At 41.0% G+C, this 18,544-nt stretch overlaps 1 protein-coding gene across 5 annotated transcripts in view; it reads right to left on the minus strand.

Moving 5' to 3' along the window:
* meis2a (Meis homeobox 2a) overlaps nucleotides 1-18,544 on the minus strand; it is a 77,361-nt gene that overhangs the window by 22,326 nt on the left and 36,491 nt on the right. For all 5 annotated transcript variants that reach the window (XM_063007044.1, XM_063007043.1, XM_063007041.1 and 2 more), the window contains exon 9: nucleotides 425-501. In XM_063007044.1, coding sequence (XP_062863114.1) covers nucleotides 425-501 — 77 coding nt within the window. The remainder of the gene's footprint in view (nucleotides 1-424; nucleotides 502-18,544) is intronic.

Consider the following 18,544-nt stretch of genomic DNA (forward strand, 5'->3'; position numbering starts at 1 on the left):
GAACCTTAATCCACCAAATAGGTTTGGGCGGGGGGGTTGATGTCTTTGGCATTGCTAGTAATGATGAATGGAGAAAGCAGGATCATAGTTGGAAGCAGAGGAGGAGGTGTAAGATGTTCCTTTTTTCGTAAATGTATCAAAGTGAATAAATTTATACTAAAAAGAGTGGTGACTCGGTGCTAAACGCTTTTCTGATAAAGCGCTTAAATCCTGTCAGCTTCCATCCAGAGGTTTGCTAGCTATAAAGGATATGTAAAGGTGGGGTTGGGTGAGGGGGGACTGTAAATAAAATAAAAATAAAATGCTTTCACGCTTTATCAGCATTAGTCGTCTTGGCTGGAAGGGATAGGCATATGACGGCTTTTAAAAATGAAAGATATAGCAATGCTGGCAACAGAGATAGCAACATCAAGACTTGACTCACCAGTTGTTTACTTGTAAGATGGTGAGGCCTGTGTCTTGGGCTAGCTGCTTTTTCTGTTCTTCTGAAGGGTACGGGTGCTGGAAAAGAGACAAGCAGAAAGATTTTAGACTTCTTTTGGCTCAAGGTTTAGACAGGAATGCATGGCTTATTGTTGCCTGACCTAGATCAGTGTTGGTGTTTATGTGCTAAACATGTGTCCATGTCGAGTGAGGTGTGTATCGCAGGGATTCAGTTACGCTCGCAGAATGGCGAGCATGTTTAGTCATGACCTCCACCCTATTTTAATACTCATGTACACACATATATGCTTAAGCCTGTTAGGGGCAGTAAAACAAGTTTGTCAGTGCCTGCTCCTCCCCCAACAGATCAACACAAATCCATGCCCTGTACACCTACACAATATTTATACTTACAGATTGTTTGCAACCCTTTTGCTCGACGTTTCCTCAGAAAAACCAGGCCAAATTCCCTTGCTGAATTAAGCCCAGGGCTGAATGGATAAGGACTGAATAAATCTTCCGTTCCTCAACTGCTACAACAGGAAAACATATGAGGCTAATTTCTTTCATCCCTAGTGTCTTTTCATCCACAGCCGCTGAAGCCTGGCCAAATCACTGCAGGAAGAAATTTCTCACAAAGGTCTGGCGTTGCTCGAAGTCCTACCTGAAAATGTAATTCCCCAGCCGCAGATGCAATGATACTATTTGTGTCAGCTTCAATATGCCAAACACGAAACAACAGAAATGACAGGCCGTGATTCTTTTTTTTTCTTCCATGCCTGTCTCTGCTGTGAAGCATGACAAAACAACTGAGATCTGTGGTGACAGATGTCTTTAAGAGCCAGATTAGGACTCTGTGCTCACACTAACAGAACAAACACTGTGCTTTGCCTTCATTCAGTGTTTCCACACAAGAACACAAACACACACTTGTGCTCGGCACTCGTACACATTTTGTAAGTTAGGCTTTTGTGTTGAGTCATGTAAGGATAGAAACACATGTGTAAATTATCTAAAGAAATCCTCTAATAAAAACACAATTTACCCTCTGAAAGGTCATGTAAATAATTTGTCAGCAATTTTGATTCAATTAAAGTTTGCCTGACTTTTAATTAGGCAAATGGATTGCTTTAAATGCTTGTTTTAATCAATTAAAGTAATTTAAATGATTTGTAGAGTAGTGCATATAAAACACCCAGGCCCACATATAAAAAAGGCAATTAAAAACCCAAAAATTGATTAGCAAGCACAGGATTTAGTTCTCATAATGCATATAATGATAATCCTGCTCCAAATATAACCCAAATATACAAACTTTAAATGCTAAATGTAAATGTTTGCTATTTACACAGTGTAGATTATATTTGAAATTCATTGCTTCATTCAATGCATAGACATTTCCAAAACTTAAATATCTAGCTATTTTTCTGATTGTCTGGATATGTATGTTGTTGCCAGTCAAAACTAAACAATGGCAAAAAATGATACAGTTCAGGTAGTGCTGCCCCATAGTTTAATTTTCCGTAAAATAGCCAAAGTTATTAGAAAGAACACTCAAGAAAAGCAGCCACAGAGGGGCAATTAATCTTTTTCTACTTATGTACCTCAACTTTTAATATTCTGAAATGATTAGCAAAGAAAGATGATAACGCTTGCATAAAAATACATTTTCTGATTGCTAGGTGTTGACATGTCTCTGGCAAAAGGGGGTCAGATTTTTCCTCTCTGCACACATGAGTGTTTGTTTCTGAGGGTGTGTGTGTATGTGTGTGTGTGTTTCCACCTATATTAGTTCTAAACAATGCAACAACAAAAAAAAGAAGAAGCTCACTATCTGGACTATTTTTGCACAAATTGCTTTAGCCTGCTTCAACTGGGCTATTCTACTAGTTATATAACACAGAGTCAGATATATAGTATCATTAATAACAGCTCATTATAGTTCAATAACAATAATATTACATAGTACCAGTGATATAAAACAGAATCAAAATTATAACACAGAGCACATAGCACAATACCAGTAATATACAACAGAGCCAGTAATAAAACAGTATTAGCAATATAACAGACAGTCAATAATATAGCACAGTAAGTAATAGCACAGCACCAGTAATATTTCACAGTACCAGTGCCTGGGATATAGCACACAGCCAGTTATACAGGAAAGCACCAGTACTATAGCACAGTAGCAGTAATATAGCACAGTAGCAGTAATATAGCACAGTACTAGTAATACTGCACAGTACCAGTGATATAGCACAGTACCAGTAATACTGCACAGCACCAGTGATATAGCACAGTACCATTAATATTGCACAGTACCAATGATATAGCACAGTACCAGTTATATAACACAGAGCCTGAAATATAGCACATAGCCAATTATATAGCAGAGTACCAGTAATATAGCATGGAGCCAGTAATATAACACATGACCAGTAAAATAACACAGAGTCTGTAATATAGCACAGAGTTAGTAAAATAGCACAGAGCCAGTAATAAAGCACAGGGCCAGTAATATAACACAGAGTCAGTAATGACACTGCACTGGGTAAGAAGAGAGAGGACAGCAGTATACTAAAATGGTCCTCGGTCATTTACAGTGTATTAAGGCTTTCTGGGCTACTCTGGCCTGCACGAGTCATCAATCGGCCTGTGGTAGGCTGTGGTGGCAGAGCCGGGTGATAAATGTGGGCCTGTATGCCAGCCACAGAATGAATGGTTTGGACGAACAACAAAGATATCTTATCAAGGAGAGTGAAAATATTAAAACCCTCAGCTGGGAAAAGATAGAACAGAGGGAAATGTCTGAGTAAGGAAATTCTCCTTAACCGCAGGGACATGACACATAAAATTCTGTTTCATTTAGTCAGTTGCTTTGTCAACCCTTTCTTTTTGAATCTCTTTCCTTACTTGTGCCACTTAATTCATAAATTCTGACTGTCAATCACCCACATACAAGCAGGTGACAAATTAAAGGATATACTTGAGTAAATCAATGCACTGCATTGTTTGGGAAAACATATTTCCTTACAGAAACTATTGACTGTAAATCCACATAAAGATATTTTGACCAATAATCTGATCAATATCCTGATTGGATTGGTCTCTTCCTGGCTGACACTGCCCTCATTCACAGAGCTCAAGAAGTCATTGGATGCTTTGATTAGAATAAATGGTGTGTATTATATATTATGGCTTTTCCTCATAGCAAGACATTAAACCAATGAAACATGCTCTCTTTTAAGTTCCACCCCTTCAGCACAGTTTCGACAGCTGTTCGTGCCCCAACAGCCTAACTGAACACTTTCATATTGGTTACCTGTCTTGGTTACACCGATGTCTTCTTTAAGCACAGCGTTAAAATAGCATCCACACAAAATGTGTGCAGTGGTGTGGCGGCAAAAGAGATTAAAAAAATTAGACCTGTTTTTAAGCGCTCTCCCTAGGCGCCCGGAAGAACATGCTTACTTAATGGCTGAAATGCAAACTTGGTGCGAAAGATCAGAGGAGTGATTGAAAACCTCCCCTCCTGCTTCAAATCCAATCAATAGAGCGAATTACAAACTCCCAGACCAATATCCTGAGAAACTGATTGACCACAAAATGTGAAGAAGTGCAGTCTATAAATAATTAGGCAGAGAAATGAGCAGGTTATTTTATTGCAGAGGCCAGCGCTAGCCTCCGATCGAAACAACTCTGTTAATTATGCTGCGGCCTGTTAATGGCACTGGCGCTTTGCTTTACCCCCACCACTCGCTCCTTCACTACTCTCTCTCTCTCTCTTACTCTTTCTCAAGGGCCTCATGGGATACACTATTGGATCATGCAGTCCACCTCAAGTACATGTTGGGGTTTTATTTCCCTGAGTGTGTGTAGTATACATGTGTGTGTACCAGTGTGTGCATGTTCATGCCCGTGTGAATGCTTGCAGCCTATCGGTTAAATTACAGGGTGCTGCGGCTGAGCATAATTGCCGCTGTAGCATTTGAGCTATGAGGCTCAGACCACCCCTTTTCCAGCCCTCTACAACTCCCATCTAGCCGCACTCATACTATGCAATTCCCCAAAGACACACACACACACACACACACACACACACACACACATATATGCACACCCATCCGTGGAACAGTGGGCTGACCATGGCGCTGATGGATGACTTCATCAGCGGAAGAGCAGGTTGCAGGTCAGGAGAAGAAATCCTGCAGTTTTACAATGCTAATTAAGCCCTGCAAATCACAGCCTTTCCTCTGCTATACACACGTTATGCAATACTTCTAATTCCATATACATCTCACTGCTTTTGGGGTCAATAATATCACAAAAATCAATCATTTTAAAATAGCCAGCCTTGTAAAAAAAAAAAAAGCATTACTGCTAATAATAATAATAATAATAGTAATAATAATATAATAATAATAACAGTAATAAAAATAATAGTAATACTTAATAATAATAATTACAATAATAATTGTAATAATAATAATGACATTAATAAAATAATAATTATGGTAGTAATAATAATAAAAATAATAAAATAATTATAACAATAATAATAACATACATATGTGTATATATTTGCACTAATATTACAATATTATTTATAATATTGTAATATATATACAGTGTATCACAAAAGTGAGTACACCCCTCACATTTCTGCAAATATTTCATTATATCTTTTCATGGGACAACACTATAGACATGAAACTTGGATATAACTTAGAGTAGTCAGTGTACAACTTGTATAGCAGTGTAGATTTACTGTCTTCTGAAAATAACTCAACACACAGCCATTAATGTCTAAATAGCTGGCAACATAAGTGAGTACACCCCACAGTGAACATGTCCAAATTGTGCCCAAAGTGTCAATATTTTGTGTGACCACCATTATTATCCAGCACTGCCTTAACCCTCCTGGGCATGGAATTCACCAGAGCTGCACAGGTTGCTACTGGAATCCTCTTCCACTCCTCCATGATGACATCACGGAGCTGGTGGATGTTAGACACCTTGAACTCCTCCACCTTCCACTTGAGGATGCGCCACAGGTGCTCAATTGGGTTTAGTCCATCACCTTTACCTTCAGCTTCCTCAGCAAGGCAGTTGTCATCTTGGAGGTTGTGTTTGGGGTCGTTATCCTGTTGGAAAACTGCCATGAGGCCCAGTTTTCGAAGGGAGGGGATCATGCTCTGTTTCAGAATGTCACAGTACATGTTGGAATTCATGTTTCCCTCAGTGAACTGCAGCTCCCCAGTGCCAGCAACACTCATGCAGCCCAAGACCATGATGCTACCACCACCATGCTTGACTGTAGGCAAGATACAGTTGTCTTGGTACTTCTCACCAGGGCGCCGGCTCACATGCTGGACACCATCTGAGCCAAACAAGTTTATCTTGGTCTCGTCAGACCACAGGGCATTCCCGTAATCCATGTTCTTGGACTGCTTGTCTTCAGCAAACTGTTTGCGGGCTTTCTTGTGCGTCAGCTTCCTTCTGGGATGATGACCATGCAGACCGAGTTGATGCAGTGTGCGGTGTATGGTCTGAGCACTGACAGGCTGACCTCCCACGTCTTCAACCTCTGCAGCAATGCTGGCAGCACTCATGTGTCTATTTTTTAAAGCCAACCTCTGAATATGACGCCGAACACGTGGACTCAACTTCTTTGGTCGACCCTGGCGAAGCCTGTTCCAAATGGAACCTGTCCTGGAAAACCGCTGTATGACCTTGGCCACCATGCTGTAGCTCAGTTTCAGGGTGTTAGCAATCTTCTTATAGCCCAGGCCATCTTTGTGGAGAGCAACAATTCTATTTCTCACATCCTCAGAGAGTTCTTTGCCATGAGGTGCCATGTTGAATATCCAGTGGCCAGTATGAGAGAATTGTACCCAAAACACCTAATTTAACAGCCCTGCTCCCCATTTACACCTGGGACCTTGACACATGACACCAGGGAGGGACAACGACACATTTGGGCACAATTTGGACATGTTCACTGTGGGGTGTACTCACTTATGTTGCCAGCTATTTAGACATTAATGGCTGTGTGTTGAGTTATTTTTAGAAGACAGTAAATCTACACTGCTATACAAGCTGTACACTGACTACTCTAAGTTATATCCAAGTTTCATGTCTATAGTGTTGTCCCATGAAAAGATATAATGAAATATTTGCAGAAATGTGAGGGGTGTACTCACTTTTGTGATACACTGTATATATATATACAGTATATTGACACTAAAAGTGCTGAATTAAATACAATTTAGTTACTGAAAGCAACAAAAGCCTTTTTCATTACTGCCATCTATTATTAGTAATAACTACTAATTATAATCTATTAACAATACTGTTATGCATTATAAGTATGTACTGTGGAATTAGTTTTACAAGACTAAAATAAAAAAAATCATATTTTTAAAGGTCAGAAAGTGTATGCCAATATTGTACAAGCATACACTTGTACATGACATCTTTGTTTACTCACTTAACTGTAAAGGAGATCTTTGTTTAAACAAAATAACAGAATTTTGGCATGTGAGCTCTCCGTCTCCAGTGTACGCACGTGGGTGTGTGTGGTGCAAGCTCAGGAGGAGTTAGTGTTTGTGTTTAGTTTTCTTTGGGACTACTCTGCTTCCTAACAACAGAGTGAAAACGGGCATAAATGCAAAACTCAATGAGTCAGACTACCAGCTGAACTGCCACACCCATCCCCACAGGGAAACACACATATACACCTCGGTTTTTATAATATTGTATGATTTACTACCTGCAGAAACACCTTTAAATGGATCTTAAAAGTACCCTGGTCTTTTAAATGTATCACTCCACATTTAACGTGTTGAATATATGGCGCTGTGCTGCTACACTTGTTATTTTTTAATCAAAACAGTTATCTCTGGAGCTTCAAAAAGAGCTCCAGCAGCTATACAAATATGGCAAACAGCCTCTCTGTTTCTTTCCTTTGCTTTCCACTGAGGCTTGCTTTCAACAATTGCTGTGAGGACTCCTGCTTTGAAGCGCTGGCTCTGTGTCAGACCCCTGTTTTGCTCTACACCATTAATTTATGTTCGCTGGAGATTGTGCAAGGTTGTCCGACAACTTTGGCTATTAATTTGCTTGCCAAGCAAACTGTTGCCCTGCAAAAAAAGGAATAGCATGTCATGATGGGGAGGGGCTGTGAGGAGCGGATGAACCAGCCCCTGAGGATGTCCTAGAACAGGGCTGCTAAGGGCAAACATGCATTAGGGCTAAAAAGCAATCACTCGCTGACTCTCTCCCCAGGCTATTGAAAGCAACATACACACGTGCAGTACAATGCTGAATGCCAAGCAATACCCCACTGAAGAGAGACAGACAGCTACAGCAATGTTTAGTCTTTAACTTTAGTTCATAGCAGGGACTGGTCTTAAATCTGAAGATATTAACTGAACTGTGCTTCCTTCACTATGATATTGATTTTTCACTAAAGACAAAAAATTAACAAGGCGTATTACTTAGAGTACGCACAAATCACAAACCCAGCATCTGAAATACTCTACTGCATCTGTGGAGCCAGATCCAGAGCAAAAGGTTGTGTGTGTATATGTGTGTTGTAGTGGTAATAGTGGAGCTAAGTGAGGACCATGTGACTCGGGGACAAAAGCCCTTCTTTATTTCTCTCACTTGCCAACTTGCACTGTGGCCCGCAGCCATAGAGATGAGGCTGTTTAATCATCAGATCAAGTTCGTGGCTTCCCTTTCCACCATGGCTGGCCAGGCCTTTCAAGGGGAGCAATTTGATCTACATGTCCTTGCAAGGGAGACAGGGGGATGAGGAGGAAAAAACAGAGGCTAAATCTGCCTTGCTAGCCACTGGACGTTTCGACGTTCCCAAGCTTAGATCACCTGTCCACACCTGGTGTTTCTTTTGTTTTCCTTATTAATCCTATACCCACATGCTAGGAATTCAACATGACGTATCAGAGCAGGTCACTTACTTTGTTGTGGTAACCAGTTACTCGTGTTGCATTACTATCAACAGGGATGCACGCCAAGACTCAGTTACAGAAACTACTAACAATGGGCTTATCAGAGGCTTTCACTCTTATCTTCATTCATGTCTTCTTTTAAACTTGGGGCTCACTGTTTATCGGCCAATAGGGGGATGACGGCTGTGGGCTATCTATTGTTGGATCATGTGGTCAAACCCAGGCCAGGGGTGTAAAAGTGAAAAGGAAAGGCCTACTGTAGGGTCATGAGGGCTGGCAAAACCTAGCCACTTGTCACTATTGCCTGTCATAAAGCGATGTGACTGCTCATGCTTGAAGCCAAATTGGGCCAGTCTACTGCATAAACATTACACTAATTTAATGACCTGAGTATACATTGTAAAGCAGCAAATGGGACTCAGCAGAGAACATGTGGCCTGCCATCAACAATGTCTAGCCAAATAAAATAAAATAACTGTCAAGGTGGAAGCAATACCTAACACATATCACAACAGGAACCACAATGCTTTCTCTCTACACCCAAACATTTTCTGACCAATATTCGCTGCTATGTTTTACCAGTGTTTGTAAGGAGTCTGGATAGCATCAGCGAGTATCACACTCTAGATTCCTCATGGCGCTAGCATTAGACCATTAGGCATCTAACTACCCCTGGACTACTGCTTCAGCACAATTCCAACCTTCCTACTTCCTAGTTTCCTAAGGCTCCAACTCAGCATTTGTACCATTCTTGCATGAATGCTGCAAATGGGCCATATTGCTTGCCCATGTATGCAAAAATAATTGAGCTCACACAGGAAATCAATGTCAGTGTTAAAAAAATAACACTATCACCATAGTCACTGGAGGCAGAGTGTTTTAGTTCACCACCCACAAGTTTGATTGGGAGCAGTATGCAGCTGGTTTATGTTTATCCCCTCATGGGGAATGATTTTTACTTTGGGACTGAAACTAAAACACAAGGGCTGAATCTAGGCAATAGCAAAGACTTATCTATGTAAACAAGAATGTCATATTAAAGTAGCACTTGGCAATTCTTTCCTTTCTAAAATATTAACCTGCTTAAAAAAGTACTCTTTTTCAAGAGGTGGCTGAAATTTCTTGAAGAAGATTAGATGAACTCATCACATTTCCATTGTTATGCCAGAAGGACAAACAGAAACCTTTAACGCGAGACCTTCTAATGTCAAAGTATGTGACGTCAAACTTGGTTTAAGGTCAAAACTCTCAGCAGAGTAAGTCCAACATTTAGCCATTAGCTGGGAATGTGGAGAAGCCTGCAAACAGCTGCGGGGGCCACTTCCTGTAGGTTAATGATGCTAAAAGTGTAGAAGCCAAGCATGGCGTTCATTTAGCTGGCTCCGAAAGAGTAGTAAGCAGCATCTCAGTGGAGAGAGCAAACCATTTAGATCCTCGCTCATTCGCGTATGCTCTCATCTTTGCGCAATTGAGTCAACAGAGGCGAACAAGAAGAGCTACACATAAGCAAAGCCATTTCTTTTAGCATTTGAAGAAGGAATTTTTGATAAAAGACAGAAGTAAGTCAGCGGTACCTGTAATATGTAGATTTTTTTAGGAATGCTATGCAAGTGTTTTAGAAATCTGTGGAGGTGGGCTTTTATCATTAGGTAAAAAGTCATTCCTGAGCTCTAAACTGCAAAATAATCTTGTGGGTTTAAACTATAATTATGTTTCAAAGTTGGAATGAAGAAAAGGAGTTTAAATGGCTTCTTAGATAAATGACGTGAGGGATTTAAGTATTGCCATGCTGGCCTTCTTTAAGAGCATTCCAGTAGCCTTCTTACCTTGTAGTGCTTTTCTGCTCAAGCCTGCCTTTAGGCCTGCTGACCCCTGACCTGGTAGAGCCAGTTTGGCTATAGACTCCTCATTTGTTACTGGTTTCATCCACTGACAAATCAGACAGGAAGCTGGCAACTACCCAACAGCCCCATGGGAGGATGACATTCAGTTTGCTCAGCTTACCACTTATTGAAGGAAGGGATGGGAGGGGGATGGGAGTGTTGCGGGGGCTGAATCAGAAACGTGGCTGACCTTTTTTCATGCTGACAGTTTTTCCAACTAATGAAACGCAAAAAGAAGCCTGGAAGACACAAACGTCCCCGTCTCCCGCTAACCCGATCAGCAATGCATGTTAGCGCCTATCAGGCAGCAGTCCAGGGACCTCACAGAGGGCCTGACTCCAATCTGAGTAATGTTCCACGAAGCGCGCTGAAATATTATATCATGCTTTTACACACACAAGGTCTATAAAACCCACCTACTTTAATTCCAATTTTATATCACTTTTGCCTCTAATAAATTTAATAATGTTTTCAGCTTTAAATCTTGTGCAGAAATCACAGCCTACTTCTGTTTTTCAATCCCTAACCTGTACCTCATACTTGGGCATCAAAGAGATCTTGAATAATCCAAACACAGCCATTACTCACAAAGCTCATGCGTCGTCTTACAAAGAGAGATAAAGGGGGATTTGGGGATCCACTAAGAGCTTTTAGACTGACCCAAAGCACAAACAGAAGACCATGAGCTCAAGCTTACTTTCACAGCAGAGAGGACTAGGTCTAAAAGTGCAAAGAGTCCAACAGGACAGGAATACTAGAGAAGGCTATTAACCTCTAGGGCTAAAATGCACTCTGATGGCTCCCTGGCTCTAAGGCTGTTGACAAGCATCTGTGTTCTTTTCAACAACTTGTTGAGCTACCCCCACCACTAGCACTGCCCCTTTTGCTTGTCAGGAATGTAATATAACCTCTAATTCGTAACCTAAGGCCCACCCCTCTCGCATCACTCTTATGCGAGTTGTAAGACAGCTGTTGCATTTTTGCATTCGTTTTTTTTACACACTCTCCTACCAGGAGTTTGTCTTCAATTAACCACCATAAAGTAATTATGAACATAATCATATTAAGAAAAAAACAGTACATTTTACCAGCAGGAATTACCAGGCAATAATGAAATTAAAGTTGCTTTTGTAATGTTTGCACAGTTATTGGTCAATATTGTGAATGTATGAACATTCACCTCATTATTATAATTTTTTTTTTTTACAAAATAAATAGTCACATCCCAATTACAGGATTAAATTAAGCCTAAAGATTCCATTCAAAATGAAAAAGGAACATTTCTTTCAACTAGGTTTACAATAGCACACTTCAAATTTCATTTTAGACTATTTCAGTGGCCGGGACTGGGAGGCCCATTCACTCTGTTGATTGACAATAATGTCTCAGGAAGTCATTTTTGTGGGGAAAACCCAATCGCCTTTCAGCAGGGCCACTATAGAGGGAACTTACGTCTGCTTTCTGGCTAGTTTTGCCTGGGGTGGAGGTGGTTAGGGAGGCTGTAGAATATATAGGGCTCCAGTCATCCTTTGGGCAAAACAATGAGATGCCTCTGCCAAGAAAGTCAATGTAAAGTGTGTTTTTTGTCGTCGTCATTAGAAACATACAGCGAACATCTTGAAGCTGCTTTACAGATCACTCTAATTCTCTGTGCTTAAGATGGTTCTCCGCAATTCCATTACTGTCAGTTGTTACCACATCTATTACAGCAATTACAAGCCGATTTCGACATTAGGAGAGAAGGAATTGTTAACATCTGCGATGCTTCTATGTGTCAGGGGTTGCCTTTGCTTAAACACACAACTTTTCCTCTCGTGGCACGTTTCTTCACACTCCACATTTATTTACTCAATTCCACTCAAATTGCGCCTTAAAGAGATCCCTCTCGGTTTGAGTCCAAATAACGTAAAATGATGCGTGAAGGCTTGCCTTCCTTTTTCTCCATAGGCTTCATTAGTTTTTAATATCTGTGCACGAAGAGCGAAAATGGCTTGGAGATAATCAATGGTATAGGAGCAGTAGGCCATTAATCTCCCAAAGGATTCCATTCTAATACACACTTGCATGGGCAAACATGGGCTCTATTGAACGCACATGTCTGCCTGGATGGGTGACTTAATGAAACAGCAAGCTCTTGCTTCCTCGGAGGAGTTTTTCTCTCAGTGAAAAATGAATCATACAAGATTTTCAGCGCATCACTGGGGCACAGGAAAAGAGGGAAACAACAAGTTAAATTCAGGGGAGATTCAAATATGTCCCGTGTGAGCAAGCAGCACAATGTGAGCAGCAAGCCGGAAAGAGTGGGAGAACTGCAGCAAATCCCTGTGGAGATTTTATCAAGGATCCTTAATGTGAACATAGGGTTCAGCTGATCTGGGAATAGAACACAAAGCTGGGGCAGGGAAGGAAAGGTGACCTGCCGTAATAAAGCAAGGATGAAGGGACAGATAGACACACTGAGATGGAAAAGAGGTTTTGGGGGAGGGTATATAAAAAGGGGAAGGAAAAATTGAAAGAGAAAAAATATATAGGAGATAGAGACTATATGAGGATAGAGAGATAGACATAAGAACAGCCACCTGTTTCGGCTGTGGACTATAGTGGGTGTGTTTTAAAGAGATTTGGGACTGTGTGTTGTAACTGGAGCTAACCGTTGGTTTAGACTCATCTTAATGTGCTAAAGAGCCACCTGAAGACAGGATTAACCACTGTGGCCCATCTACAAAGGTAAAACAGATCTCCCTGGGTGAAATCAATGCTCAAAGCGCTGTAATGCACACTGCCTCACCACAAGCATGAGGCATGGGCACACTTGAGATGATAAACCACAATGAAGGACCGGAAAATGAGAGCAAAATAGCAGTGGGAGACAGTTTCAAGGGATCTTTAGAAGCTGGTGGGCGACCTGGCAACAACAAACACAAGGACAACAAGCAGATGATTGTGGGCATAAGCAGGGTAAAGTCTGATATGTTTTTTTCATGTTAGGAGGGTAGCTGGCGGGTGAGCGAGACAATGTGTCATGCCTAAGAGGATTGCAGGCAGGGAAGCTAGTATGCTAGAGCCCTGAGGAAGCAGAGATTTGTGCCTGCATGGAAACCACTGCTGTCACTGCGTTTATGATTTACCCCTGCCAGTGCACTCTGCTGTGACGAATGAGCCGCACTTCATTTACTGGTGATTATGCGGGTTGCTGGCCCTCTAAACCCCTTTGAACTTGTAATTGCTGCTGGTTTTAAATAATGAACATTAAGGGGGATTCTTACAAAGTGTGAATAATCACAGGGTTTCCGACTTTTTCTTGCGCTTCTTAGAAAAAAGAGGAGGAGAAGCAAGGAGGTGGTTCTGGCTGCAAGAGCTCACTGCACCGTGCATTCTTTTTCTCCAAATCAGTGTAGCGGCTTGGTTTATGAGCATTAAGAGCAAGCTTTTTTTGTGTAAACCACATCGGCCCTGGGGAAATAGGCACTAGCTTGTTCTAGTTAGATTTGCATTTGTTCAATCAGTTTTTTTTTTCATTACTTTTGCCCTACGTGGGATTATTTTACATTTGGAATCATCATATGCATTTGGAATATCATATGCTTATATGCATACATAGATTACATTCACCAAAAAAAGCTCTGATATGCAACTGCAAAAAGCTGCGGTGCTTATGAGCACCTGGGCCAAATTATCACACGGTGCCTCAACACTCAAGTGGTAATGTGTTGCAGTGCGGAAGCTGATGGTAAGAAAGGGTTGATGCATCCTGGGTGGCATTTTAGAAATCACAAAAATGGTCCATACAAATGCTGTCTTTGATGCATTTAAATAAATAATATCGCATACTATAGCAGGATAAGCAGAACCCAAAAAACAGCAGTAAAAGGGAGGGAATCATACAACAAAATAGACGTAGTGGGATTTGGAGGAGCCTGGATCCCATGATAAACCAAAGAGAAAAACGAGTGTTTTTTGTTTGTTTCATCCCTCCCACCATTACAATCCCACTACCCCATTTTCACCCCCTTTTTGCCTGTTTTCCCTACTTCCATGTTTGTGCTGTTTCTTTCCCCCCTGCATTTCCCCTCTCCTGGTGTGAACTGAATATCAAAGGGGCTGTGTTGTGTGGAGGCCTGCAGCACATAACACCATCTCCCAGGGCCTCCCTCAGATCCAAAGCCACCATACTTATTAACGCACCAGCCTGCCCACAGCCTGCCCACGGCCTGCCCACAGCCTGCCAGGGTTCGGCCAGTAAGTGGGGATGGGGGAATGTTGTGAAAGAGAAAGACGGGGGCCTAGAACAGAGAGCAAGGTGGAAAGCAAGAGATGAACAGACACTGCAGCAGTTCCATGTTGTTCCTCATTTATCCATGAGAGGAAATCCACACAAAAAATGCCTGGGTGAAGAACAAACAGATCTGACCCCTGAAGTCATTCACTAGCTTTTGCTTTTCAACACGAGCATTTATCTCTTCTCGTCCCCATGGCCCATTACATCACTGCAGTGTTTGGAGAAGTAGAGGGGTAGGTCATTTCCAGAGTATGGACCAGTGTTATTGCTGTGGATGGCTGACCAAGGGTTGTAGGGTTTGGGGCCTCTTTCTGCCTGAAGTATCGGCTGTGGAGGGATTCTCCAATGTGGTCTGGAGTTTATAAATCTGACTGCACTACTTTGCATGCTCTCTGGTCTGTTTGGCTTCAGTTCAGGTCAGAGGAAATACAGTCATCTCTGCATGCCAAATCACCCATCTATGTTGCCCCTGTGGCATGCTTCACTATTCAAGCATGGCTAACAAAACCAGCATACCAAATGCAAACGTCCAGAACTTATTATTAGTGAATGAATAATGGAATGAGTGAATCATATTTTAACCACAGTGCTACTGATATTAAGGAATCTATTAGCACCAAACACTGAACTGATTGTCATTTAGTAATGCAAATTTAACTTAAAAGCTAATAGTAGTAATTCCACACAATCCATGTTCAGTCTTAGATGCAGGGAACTGCTGTTTTACCTTAGACAAGCATTACCTAAAAATGTGTATTGTGGAAGTAAAGGAAAAACACATGTGCTTTTAAATTTACCTGTGGTAGTGTGGACTAGACCAATGTAATAATTTATGTTTTGATAAACTAATCCCAATGCCATGAATATCACTAACTATGGCAGTTGGCCAGCGGTAACACTGGTGCCAGTGTTTTGGGTACTGGACTCTTAATCTGAAAGCCAAGTTGCCACTGTTGCGACCCTGAGCAAGGCCTTTAATTGCCCAAATTGTGTTTGGTCACAATTGTAAGTAGATTTGGACAGAATTGTAGTAAATGTAAAAAATGGGCTGTTAATTGGACACAAGTACACAATTCCAGGTTGCAGTGGTAAAATAGTAGTTAAGGCTCTGAACTAGTGATCAGAAAGTTAACTCTTAATTGCTTAAATAATATTGGTTGCAACTGTAAGACTTTTTTTGGATACAAGTCTGCTAAATGCTGTCAGTCTAAGTACAAACTACTTTTTCCACGCCATACATTGGAAGTTGCATGTTGACATTATTTTGTTGCAAATTATATAGAATGTTTTCCTGTTTAAGCCTGCTGTACAATTCAATGTGTCATGCAGCACTGTCACTCAGATAATATGAAAGGTTGTATGAAAGAATCAAAAGATTCACTCACTCACACTTATGGGTGTTAAGTCACCGAAAGGAAGTTACCAAACCTTTAAAGAAGGACTATGATGGTAGGATTAGAGGGCAAAGAAAAACATATTTGATCTTTCAATAAGAAACAATCACTCCTTTCTCCAGTCTAATGCCGCTGTAACAATTGGGGCTGTTAATGGCTTATGGCAGGTGTACTGTAAACATGGCTTTTCAGTCACTGGCTGCAGAAATGCAGATGTCAGTTTTGGCGTTTTGTATTACTAGGTATCTTTTTACTCTCAGTTTTATTTTATCTTACAATGAAAGTAATTTCTTGGCTTGTTAGGGCCCAACAGAGCAGAGAGCATGTGTAGAAAATAGTTGCTTTTCATAACATGTTGTTTGTGATGATTGATGTGAAAAGCCTATGTTTTGATTGTTATGACATTGCAATTCATAAATGCAAATGTGGGTTTATCAATATGTCTGGTTTATTCCCCTAGGTTTAAAGCTCAATGAGAGAACAAGCAGATTCAGGAACAGATGGCAGATATGGATAACCATCCTCCTCATTAGGGGGCTATTGAAAACTTTCGCACCACAAACACACGTTGACAAAAGCCCGGGCAAGACCTTCCCCTTCAGTAATTACCCTGTACTTCAGCAACTACAAAAACGTAGCTACTCCCTGCTGCTAATTTGCTTTCTGCACAAACCATCCCAAAACCAACTCATAAACACATACATATACATAATTAGATTTCCTGCTAGACAACCACAAACATAAACAACTACATGGATGTACAAACTCAAAGGCACACACACATGGCTGTGGCACTGAACTAAACTGTTTGTTGGGTTGCTACGGGTGAGTGAAGAGCTGACTTCTGGGCTTGGAAGCAAATGATCACATGACAGATTAGTGTGTGGGCCTCTTTGAGCCCTGCACCATAAGCCTAACACAAAATAAACACTGATAAATTATCACATATTAAAACAGAAAGAAACCAAAGTACTATACTTGTGATTAGGAGAATACAGAGCAACACTGCAACTGTTGTCAATCTGGACGATCATTCTTATAGTAGAGAATGGGATAGGTATGAACCCAGCCTTATTATTGGATAAAACTGTGTATTTGTGTATCTGTTCATTAGCGAAGGGCTTTAAAAACACGTCTCCAAGCGAGTGACCTGGAGGTGACACTGGGTTACCATAGCAGTTAATGTTCCTGAGGGGGCAGTGAATGCTGCACTGCTGTGCTCCGGGTGCTGATTCAGGATCAGCTAGTGATTCACTGAGAAGAATGTGTTTATGAATTGCTTTTTGCAACTATCATATCAGATTATATAAAAAGTCTAGTCCAGACAGACATGGATAATCTTGGCCACGTTAGCATTTTAAATCCATTTTCCAAGTAAAATGCTGAAACATGAATAGAATATAAATTACAATAAGGTCCATACACACTGGGTCTCAGATCCTAGACCTTATATGTATTTTCAGCAAGCTTGGTTAAATTTAATGTTTTTTTTATTAGACCCAATCCCAAATGGTGTCCTACTGTCATCATCCATACACTGCAAGTTGTATGCACTATGTAGCCAGCATTTTCAGTGCCATATACGCCATTAACTACAAACACTTCTGATTTGTCAGACCTTTGCTGTGCTATAATCAATATCTCTTTCTCAAATAGCCTATTAGCATGACAGCACCTGCTATGAATCACCACACCATGCACCACAGTTTCATGTTGAAAATTAATCTTCTTAAATTAGTCTATATAAGGGCATGGTAATATGTTATTAGTTTCTCCCGTTGACCAAAATGGATGTGGAATTCATCACTTTTCTTTTATTAATCTCAGGGGGGCAATACACCTGGCTTTGCAGCTTAGCAACACTTCCCAATCAAATAAACAGAAAGGCTTGAACTTAGCGTTAGAAAAAGAAAGTGTGCTACCTTTGCTTAATCTGACCAACTCTACACCCTTGTAGAAATCCACTAAGCCTTGTTCCTAGCCTGCTCAAAGAGGTCTATTTATTTTCATTGGTGTTTGAAGGTTTACGTTAGTGAAAAGACGGGCCAAGCCTGGAGTGGTATCTTTGTATCTGAGTGCTTCCTGTTTTTATTGCAGGGCTGACCCTTGTCTTCACAGGGGGGCAAGAGCTGCACTGGAGGAGGGAGGATGGGGCACCAGTTCTTTACTAAATACTGGAGCCAATTCCTTGGTTCTGACATAAACTCTTTCCCCTCCCTTACACGTTTTCCTTATATAGTAGATTTTTTTCTATTGTATCATCTACAGTGGAGTTTTCCTTTCTCTTTGTCTGGCAGCTTTTAAAGCTTAGTGGTGGAATCTGGTCTGCTGAGAAGTTTACCTTTTTGATAACATGAGCTTGCTGCGCTATGGGAAAGCTTACAGCAACAGACTGGGATTTCCCCTCTACTTATGGCACTGGAAAATATCCAGAAAAGCTAGTGGAAAAAGACAGACTGTCTCTGAGCGCACAGTGTCAGTTTACTCCAGCTGATCTCTTTCCTGTTTTACACAGAATCTGAAAAAAAGCTGGCTTGTACACCTTGCATTAAACGGAATAGCATATCGGACATGGATTCTCTATACAGT

The sequence above is a fragment of the Trichomycterus rosablanca genome, chromosome 13 (genome assembly GCF_030014385.1).
Source record: "Trichomycterus rosablanca isolate fTriRos1 chromosome 13, fTriRos1.hap1, whole genome shotgun sequence".
In the NCBI taxonomy this organism is placed as follows: domain Eukaryota; kingdom Metazoa; phylum Chordata; class Actinopteri; order Siluriformes; family Trichomycteridae; genus Trichomycterus; species Trichomycterus rosablanca.